Raw genomic sequence first — 10,763 nt, 5'->3', positions numbered from 1 at the left:
GCTGTTCTCCACCAGAGCAGGAGGAAACAACATAAGGATGAGTTTTTTTTTAAACCAGGAACTGTCTGCTGTTAATGTCACTAAAAAATGTATGTGTAAATAGTGACTGCTTTTATTTAAGCCAAGAAAATATGAATGATGATAAACTATATTTTTTAAACTAATATTGTTGGTATGTTGTTTGCATCTGTATCTCACTGAATATTAAAGATTGCCGTTATATTTTGTCGGTTCTGTGCTTCTTTTTCTACAAAGCATTCTTCTTTTATTTTACATTAGATAGGAAAATAACAGTTGAATTGCAGTATTACATCAGATGCTACCCAGGATCTGAACCATCTTGGCTCCATCGTCTGGTTAAGTCTGACTCAACTGCTGCTTTCCATCCAAAAAAAAAAACATTCATAAAACAACATCTGTCGCCACACAAAACCGGACTTGTTTTTAAACTTATTTATTTTATCAGTGTCTCGAGTGAAAATATGACAAGAACAATAAGCCCAGATGATTTATAAGAAATTTCTCATATGCACAATATGTACAAACACGTTCATTAATTCAGTGATTTGTAAAAATCAGCAACTACTAACACTATAGAAAAGTAGAAAATCTTCATCTTCTTGTGGTGTAGATTAAAGAGGGAGATCGTTTACAGTTACTTCACTGATGTACGACAGTGACCAGGAGCTGAGCTGCTCAGAGCTCATTGTGCTCGAGTCCCTCACGAAAAATCTTATTGGACAAATCCTGCAAGTGTTTCTTCATCTGAAATTAACAAAGAACCAACAGTCAGCTTCAAGATTCTCTCCTTAATTATTAAATTCCTGTAGCTCTGATGTTGACTTTATGTTGTGTATTAGATATTTGGAGCAAATATGATCGACCTTGGCAGACCTTTTTTTATATGCGTGCACATTTTTGGCACTTTTTCTGCCTGATGGAGCCAGAAAAAGTTCAGGAACTACTGCTAATGACTATGTCAAGACATACATACATAATTTATAACAGCTTAAACATTTTTTCTTTTTGTGAGGTTGGATTACAAAATACAAAATCTAAATATCCTAGCCTACAACAGGAACTATATAAAACAAGTTGTAAACTTTGTTCTTTCTCAGCACTAAAAACATTATTCTGATCCAATTTTCCGTGACATTTTGCAGGATTTTATGAAGTAAAAAATAACACAACTTAAATATTCCTCCTTACCTTGTAGCCCATCTCCCGGGTCTTCTCAGCGAGGGAGTTGTACTTGTCTTTGTTTCTCTTAATGTGCTCTTTATCTCCTATCGCCTCCACATGCTGCAGCTTCTGGTGGGACAGCTCCAGCTGCTCCTGGTAATGACTGTGCTTCTCTACCTTGGTCTCAAAGTGATGCAGCTCTTCCTAAATGACCAAGGAAAAGAGGTCAGTGAACACGCCTCGGTGCAAGTTCAGACCACCATCTATAACATGCACAGCTGCACAGGGGATCTGATATGCATCTTAAGTAGCAACTAGAGAGGAAATGTCACACAGAAAAATTGTCGCTGAATATTTCCCTGTGATACAGCTGATCTTGGAGCCAAGTGTCTTTAAAAAGTTGAAATATAAATTCAGTTCTTCACTGCATTAATCTACCCATGGGACAAAAAGGTGACTACAGTACAGGCAGAGATAGGAGAGTGGAATATTTTCAGGGCATTTAAAATGAATAATGCATAAAGGGGGTCATAATCAAGATCTCCTCCATCTACTTTTTGGATTACCAACCACAAGTAGTCCTTAGCTACCATTTTTCTGTTACCAAAACTTGCTGAAAAAGTTTCTAAGGTTCTATTCCAGGACATGCAGTCTGATGAAGTACTCTCTGAAAAACAGGATTGTTTAAAAAACACCAGCTAAACAAAATATAAAGGGAACCTTAAGAGAGTCCAGCTCGTCTTCAGTGAGGTTGGCTCTCTTGGCAGCCTCCCATAGTTCAATCACACGAGGCTCCCGGAACTCTACAGAGGAGGAACAGAGAGAAAAACGAGATAAACAATCCGTGGAGACAGCTCCCAGCCTCATCAATAGTTGCCCTCTCAAGAGGGAGGTGGCTTCAAAAGGCGTCACAGCAGTGACACAGATGTTTTATAAGATAAAACCAGTGCAACAAATTAACCTGGTTGTTCAATCATTTGGTCTTCACAGTCAATACGAAGCAGAAGCAGAGTGAACATCTGAGCTACAGCTGCTACCACTCCTTCAATTTGCACTAATAAAAGAACCAGGCAAAGAAAACAGAAAGAGGGTGATTTAATTTGTGCTTGGGTGAAAAACAACCTGGAGGAGGAGTGAGCAGGATGTAAAGCAGTCAGTATGAATCAGCAGATGTTACGCTGCCTTTGTCTGAACTCTACGACAGACTGAAACCTCTTACACCTCTAAGCCCCTGCAGTGCACGCGATCAAAAGCAGCACAGAGAAAAGAGACTGAAATTATATTTAAATTGAATTTAGGGGAGCGTAATGAATGATTTGATAGCACAAGGACAAGTTGCTTTACATCAGAGGGTGGATGCAGCACAAGTGGGCTGATTTAAATAGCTATCTATCACACAACTATTTCCCATTTAGAGACATTCAGTGTAAAAGTAGAACCACAAAACAACGCTCAACAACTGTGACATAGCACAGTTACTATGTGTTCAAGTCAGGGCTGAAAAAATCTAAATCATTCTGTCAAATCTTAATGTCTATTTCTGTTTTATTGAAATTTGGACGAGTTGTCCTTGTTGATGTGTGTGATTGGTGGTTATTCAGTACATTTTTACTTCCTGGTGTGATATATTCTGCCAGCTGGAGGACTATGTCCACTATGACCACTTTTTGATGACTGAGAAGCAGAAAGAGAGAAAGTGTGTCTATTGTGTCCCTCACCACTGTCTTCAGTGAAGCCCTCGTGGCTGAGTTTACGGAGGCGCTCGAAGCCCTGGTTGAGGTCTCTCATCTTGTGCTTCAGGTCTGTGTGCTTCTGGTGCAGCATGTGCTCTTTGGCTTCACCCTCCAGGGGAGCGATCACGTTCTTATGGATTTCTGTTGAAACAATCCGGTGGAAGCAAATACAGGGATGAGAGGAGGTGACAGGACAGTGGGATCACATAGGAGAAGAAGAAGGAGCAATAACAGCTCGAAAAAAAAGCTATTTCACGGCACTCTTTTTTGAACGTCCGATCAATCAAGCCAATTGTTGACATTTTCACCTGATACATTTAAGTTCACGCATTGTTGTCATCAGAGATTTGATTAGGTCAACTCAGCTCACTATAACTCAGTTTTAACTAAGTTTTTTCATCTAAAAGTTTGACAACTTTCAGTTTTTTAATGTATTTAATATTTAGTTTATGCATTATTTTATTTAGAATATGTACATGCACTGTAGTGGATATAGACTTTATGTCAAAAAACATGTTTGCATAAAAATAATCAAGTCAAATCAAAGCACTCACAGACTTTAAAGTTAAAAAAAGCCTTAAATGTTTCAGGGCTTATGGTATTTTAAAAGTATTAAAAACAACAAAGCCTTTTAACTTGCCTTGAATTTCTCTGGATCATGAGTTGATTTTCTGGAGATAATAGCACCTGAGGTTTAATGGACTTCAGCAGTGCTCCTGCCATCTCTCTATTCTAAATGTTTAAGTTGTGCAATTAGTTATTATTAAGTTATTATTAAACTTTATCAGATGAACAAATCAGTCAAACATATCAGCCTCCCTCAAAAAAACTGGCAAAATATCAGCCATCTGATTTCAAAATCGACATCTGCCATAAAAATAATGGTCAACCACTCGTCATAAGCCTCCTGCGTGTCTAAGCCTTGAAGGTAAAACACAAACAAAGGCCACTGGACAGCACAACATGGACTGTTGGAATCAAAAGAACACAAAAACAAAATAAAGTGAAGTGTGGAATGTGTACACACAGGTAGTAGATGCACGCACACACACACACACACACACACTCTCACACACTCACTCACACACTCACTCACAAACACACACACACACTCACTCCCCTCAAGGCCATGAGTGATTGGCTAAATGTTTAAATGCATCAGGCAGAAAAATACACTTGGCTTGTTTGGCAGAAACATTGGCACTGTGGAGCATTAACGAAAAAGCTCTGGCACGGAATGTCTGCAAGGTGTCAATCATATCCAGAATAGGACGTGCCCGTCTCCCCATGTGTCTCTCTCACACACAGTGAGACCTGCCAGCTTGACTTGAAACTCACTACCTTGACACAATGTGACAAGCAGTGATGGAGCACAGAGGGGTTTGGGGGTGTGATACATAGCAATTACATACCAGAAGACACAACAAAACACAATAAGTATTTCACACTTAGCCCTCGGCAATATCTGCAAAAATGGAAAGCTCCGGCACAGAACCACAACTGCCCCTGTGGACTTCTGAGTAATTACCAAAACAGTGCACTCTATGACCTAGTTTTCTCTCCTGGGAGACAGAGAGAGAAGCAGTAATGTCTTCTGATGTTGTCTCTATAGTACTCTGATCATTTTCCTGTTATATATCAGTCTTTTAATGTAGCATTACTTAAAATGCAGGCAGGTAATCAGGCAGCCGCACAGGGAGCGCTTAATAGCTATTGGTGGAGCATACATTTACTTTCAGTATCACACAATCACATTTGCAGAACCCATTTCTGAAACTTTGGGCTTTACTTTGTGTTTTCAGCCTGTGGGTCACTGTTTGTGTGCCGTGGGAATGTCACCACACACAAAAGAGAACAATGCTATACTGAGAGAGTCCCACATAGAGTTGTCTTAATAAGGAACGTGTGAACTCATTTGACAGACATTTGTTTTTATTTGTATTTAAATGTGATGTGTTAATCATTGACAGCAAAGGGGGGCAATTTATTCAGGCAGCTCACCCTCAGTCCTGCTGATGGTATCCATGAGGATATTGTACTCATGCAGCTTGTCTTTGTGGTGCTGGAACTCCCTCTTAAGGCTCAGCAGCTCCTCGCTGGAGAATTTCCCTGAGCCTTGAGCCTGCGGCAGACAAAGTCATCAGAGACAGACAAAGTTAAAGGTAGCAGAGTTTAAAACAGCTTGTCTTTTTTTACACAAGACAAACAGAACACACACATATATATATATATATAGAATAATATTTTTAAGGCATCTAAAATACAGCGCATACAAAAACATACACTCAGTCAGTAACTTAGTCATACTAATACTCATTTTCTTATGATTTAGAACTCAGTCATCTCGTCACATTGTACTTTATGTCCATGTCTCTCAGGAAATACAATCAAGTAATGCAAAAGAAATGTATTTTTTTTAATAACAGATAGTAAAATAACAAATGCAAGAGCAAATATAGTGTAGTATAAAGCATGTATATGTGTAGTATAGTACAGTATGTAGTAAGTTTCTGTGATAAAGCGTTAGAATGTTGTGCACTTCTGGATGGAGAGACAAAATGAAAACATACCACATCCTCCCTTAGCTGTTACTCAACTTGTGTTTTGCAACTCAAGGCTTGCATTGCATCATTTGGAAGACTATGAAGTGGATAAAACTTTTCTTTTCCTGGCTTGTTATATATAGTCAAAGCACAGGCCTTTGAAAATGAAGATGAGTTTTTATGCTTTATGCTTTGAAACAAAAAAATTGCGTGATACTTTGAGTTATATTCAAAGATTACTGGAGCAAAACACTCAGAGATGAAACCTCAAAGCTTTTCACCCTGCAAATCATTTGGTGTATTTATGTAACCGTTGTGGTAAGATTTTCCTTCACCAATTGCAACTTGCAACAAAATAGGAATAAACATCTCATAATGAAACTGTGGAAAAAAAGGGATGAAATCAAGACATCCTCAAACATGGCAGAAATAATTGTACTTTCTCCTGCCTTTGTAAACTGTTTCAAACACACACCTTGTTCCAGAGCTTGTCCAGCCTGGGATCATCAAACACGTCTCCCTCTTTGGTCTCATGGTCCTTCAGTGAGTTACTTTCCATTGGTCGAGTGTCCCTTTTCCCATCCATTCCATACTTGGCCAAGATCACTGGAAAACACAACAGATTTTCATGTTTTACTTGAATGAAAATACTTGTACTATTACTACAGTGTTAATAATGATGCTGACACGAGTCTGTGAGTAGCTGAATCCGGCATGAGAGGAAGCTGTATGATACCCAAGAGAACCTACAGCGACTACAACGAACACTGTACATTCATCATTTAAAACATGAAACTCTAAAAGAGTTTACATCAAAAAATACCCAGAGGCACACAGCTTTGACAGGGGCTCATTATTTCCACAGTCTCCAGCGAATTAGCTGCTGAGAATGAGCAAGGCAGGCCAGCAAATAAGGTTTAGAGTTGGGAAGCTGGTGAGAGCTTATTAAAACATACTATCCTCAAATGACTTCATCATTTTCATTATTATTATTATTATTATCAACACAAATAGCATTGTGTGAATTTTTGTAGATTTAAATGTCCATTGTGTAAGTAATTTTTTTATGTATTAAGCCATTAAATGACCATGATGGGTCATCAGAGAATGAGAAAACATATTACATTGAAATACTTGCTTCACTACTTGCTTCATTAAAAAATGTAGAAGGCTGAAAGTGGAGAGGAATTTGACGGGAGATGAGGTTGTGGATAATTTTCTCTTGGAAGGGTAAGCAAGTGATAATAATGCAGTGTTTACTCGGTATCTGGCAACCCATGACAGCCTTGAGTCTGGGGTGACCGGTAACTCTGCCCATTTTTTTGTATTTGAATTCCAGTGCACAATTTGAATTTTGGCCAATGGTTTTACATATAGTATTTTCCATTTAGCCCCTTTAATGAGGTGAGTGGGTGAGAAACTGACAATTCCAATACACATGTCCACATGTAGGTAATAGGTTAATATATAAATGCAGCCAGTATATTACGAGTGTGAACACAACACAAAGTTGGACTTTGTTCTGAAGAAGCTCCACACTCATCATTATTCTGCTCCAGTAAACTGTTATTGCAGCAGCTGATTCAGCATCATCTCAACACTGTAGTAGCCCATCAGTGTCACTTATTAACTACTGGTCCTTCATTAGAGGAGCGCCCATGTGCAGGCGTCTTGTTAAAAATCCTCATAAACCGGGTGCAAGAACATGACAAGAGTCTCTGTGGTTCTGCTGGGCTTGTATTCTTTATATTCTATTTCATTTCAGCAAAGGCTCATGACCCTTTTATTCGCAGACTGTGCAAAAGTACAAAGAAAAGTTTACATTCCCAGATCAACCAATTTATAGCTAATAAGGTGTCTGTATTCATCTCTTGGCATCTTACAGAAAAGAGAGACACAAAGAGAAACCAAATTTGAGCCAATTTGACAGAGTGCACTTCTGAGGGGAGATGGTGAGTTGAGGTCTTGCATTGAGATTTATATCTAGCCTATGAAGAAGAAGAAAGAAACTCTGCTGTTCTTATTAGAGTTGGAAGGTCATTGCTCCACCAAGATTCAGTCCATTTTAGGTGGACAGACAAAGGAACAAAAAGCCACTGGCTGCTGGCACCAGAATGCTAAATAGCCCAGTGTACAGTTGGCTTGGTGTCTGCCAATAAGTGCTGAGGGAAAGATCTCTTCATACACTCATAGACCTGCTCTAGGGTTTAATCATGATTTGATTAAGCACCGTCTCATTGTGCCTGCCATGACCCTTTATTATCAGAGGAAACTGCAAGGACACTAACCATGTCAAAATGATCAAGGCCTGTGATGAATAATTAAAGGTACAATAAGTGCAGGCACTTCAATTTCTTCAATACAATATCCACAGGATTCACACTTTCATTTCCCGAACCTAAAGGGTCAGGTAATGTGCCAAGAATGCTTTCTACAGGACAATGAGGTCCATAATGAAATGCATATTTCTTGTTTTGTGAAATATTTATTCCTTCCATGTTTAACTTCTAGCAAAATCAATTACAATTAATGAAATCCGCAAGTATTGGTAAACAGCTTTATTTACTATTTCAAAAAGACATCCATCAGCAGCAGTCCAACCTTGACAGGGTTGGCATTGGAGGATAGAACATTTATTATTCTACCTTCCAAATGCAAGAGTTTATCACATAAGCCCCCATGTAAAAAAATAATGTATTCATTAGTGCTAGTGGAATTAATTACTTGTCAAAATCATAAAAAATTCAGCACAGAGGGAGACTTGTGATTAAATGCTGAGGAAATCGTGAATTTAGGTTAAAGCGAGGATACAATTCAGCCGTTTCTTGAGGGCAATCATGAATAGACTGACTTACCATTAAAGTTACGTCTGAGCTGGGCCTCTTTCTCTCCATTTTCATCCAGCCCCTCCATCTTTATCTTCTTCCACTGCAGTTCATCTTTTTCGTGGATCTTTAGATCGCTGTGAAGCTCAGCCTGCCGCACTGGGGACAACTTCATCTATCAGAACCACAGCGAGAATAAACATTAGTAAGACAGAAGGAGGAAAACATATAAGCACAGAGACTGAGTAGTGGATAATGAGGAAAAACAAACACAATTAATGACAGAGCAAAAACACTGAGTGACAACTACAAATTATCTTGGGAAGTAAGTAATTATACTGTAGGGTATTTGATAAATGGAATTGTAAAAGCTTAGCTCTTTGAGAGGCCTTTAATGTTGATAAGTTATAAAGTTATCAACATTATTGAAAACTTCATTCTAATCCCTTTGATACCTTGATGACAGACCTCACTGGTCTGAAAATAGGGCAGGTCACTATGAAGGGTGAGTCAGCTCTGAGTTTAAAAGCTCTTAAAAAGTAAAGGCTAGCATGGTGACTCATTACTAATTTTGTTTCTACTACTGTGACCTTTGCGTACCAGAAAGAATTTTGATCTTCTTCACGTGGCAAGATTGCACGTCAAAATGCTAAACACAGACTCTGGCTGGTTTGTCCTTTTGGGCTACTGTAGAAACTTGATGGTGCAAAAAGTCAGACTCCATAAACCCAAGGCCTGTGTGTAAAGTACATATAAAAAGCTTGTTCCTAACATTTTTGAACCAGTACACAATTAAAGTGCATAGTACACATAGTACATTCAATGTCAAGTATGTCAATAAACCCTGCTAAATGTTATACACTGGATAATGTTTCTTAATGCACTTTTATTTATAAAATGTGTTCCTTTAATTTTAAACAACTCATTTAATAGTATATTCCCTTGTCCTTTTAGCAAACACAAGAGACACCCTGATGTTTCACTTTACTAGATTCCTAAGCAAAACTTAATTTCAGTAATAGCACTTTTGAAGTAAAAGTGATAAAAGTAAGAGAAGTAATAAGGTGAGCTTGGTCAGTTACTGCAGTAGTGCAATATAGAATAAACATGCTGAACTAAAGACACAATGCACAAATGTATTTCTTTATTCATGTATTTAATTGCAATGATGTAATCTTTGCATTTTCTTGAACATGGTCATAACGTTATTGTTATCGTAAACAACATTTATAATCACCATAAGTTATTTTTATCTTTTTCTATTTTTTTCCAATACATTTCCAGTGTTCTGTTGTGCTTTTCTACATCTACTATTACCACTGCAACTGTGTGTATATGTATATATATATATATATATATATATATATATATATATATATATATATATATATATATATATATATACACACTATATATATATATATACTATATATATATATATATATATATATATATATATATATAGTATTTGTATACGGTGCACTCTTGGTGCATTCACCTTTTTAAAATCTGTGTAAATAACATTGGTATATGTTTATATTTCGTTGTTACTGGTTCGCTTCACTAACCATAACCTAGCCGCAGCTCCTCGTGCTAGCTACATGCTAGCTACAGCTGAGGGTGTCTTTCACCACACAGACTTAGTGACTTATTTGTTGTTGTTTTTTTGTTAAACACGTACCCGTTTAGCTTTCTCCCACACTTGGTTCAGCTTTCCTATCCTGAACTCCACCGTCGCTCCATCACTACCGCTCGGCTTCGGCTCGTTCACGTCCCGAGAGTATTTCCCCGCCATTACACAAACACTGAGACACAAAGCGACAAATAAACACTGCAGCTGCATTTTCAAAACAACTCTACACCACCACCAACAACAACAAGACAGACGAGGAAAGCAGCAGATATGCACGAATAATAGCAGGGAAACACAGTGACTGTGTGTTGTTGTGGCTAACTGGAGTGCCACACAAGTCATGTGCTCAAAAGAGGAGGCACCTTACGAGAGACTTGCATTATGGGATATGTAGTTTTCCACCACCGCTTTTTCAATACTAATAAACCGTGAAAAGACCTTCTTCGAACTACAATCGTTGTAACGGAGCGCTGCGTCGTTTCCTGGCAACGACAGCCGCAAAGTCCCAGAGCAAATAGAAATGCTCCACGCGAGTAAGTGCCGGGATGCTGCGCATGTTTCCACGTTTGTTGGTAATAATGATGCTGATGCTGATGCTGTGTCGGTTTACAGTAATAGTTGAGTCAATGTGACAGTTAGTGTTAATAATAACACAGGGGAAGACTGAATAGTGCCCATTACACACAGCAGCCATGTTGGTGTGTTTTATAAGGACAAGCTCAGGTGTTATTTATCACATAAATAATGTATCTGCTCATTGATACTATTATAAATCATTCATTTATTTATTGTGTATGACTTTATCACCCACATGAGGGTTATGTGGATCTATCTATCTATCTATCTA

The 10,763-nt window shown here is 38.2% G+C and overlaps 1 protein-coding gene across 1 annotated transcript; it reads right to left on the bottom strand.

Annotated features, from left to right (window-relative positions):
• Positions 1 to 438: 438 nt before the first annotated feature.
• On the bottom strand, positions 439 to 10,273 carry lrpap1 (low density lipoprotein receptor-related protein associated protein 1). Its single transcript, XM_044029280.1, has 8 exons — positions 9,965 to 10,273; positions 8,314 to 8,458; positions 5,934 to 6,064; positions 4,917 to 5,037; positions 2,901 to 3,056; positions 1,903 to 1,985; positions 1,210 to 1,386; positions 439 to 765 (listed from the first exon to the last, which is right to left on the bottom strand). The coding sequence occupies exons 1-8, from the start codon at positions 10,256 to 10,258 to the stop codon at positions 697 to 699; spliced, it is 1,176 nt and encodes a 391-aa protein (XP_043885215.1). The 5' UTR covers positions 10,259 to 10,273; the 3' UTR covers positions 439 to 696.
• Between the last annotated feature and the right edge of the window lie 490 nt (positions 10,274 to 10,763).

The sequence above is a fragment of the Solea senegalensis genome, linkage group LG6, assembly GCF_019176455.1.
Source record: "Solea senegalensis isolate Sse05_10M linkage group LG6, IFAPA_SoseM_1, whole genome shotgun sequence".
Classification (NCBI taxonomy): domain Eukaryota; kingdom Metazoa; phylum Chordata; class Actinopteri; order Pleuronectiformes; family Soleidae; genus Solea; species Solea senegalensis.
This window is presented reverse-complemented; position numbering and strand designations above follow the sequence as displayed.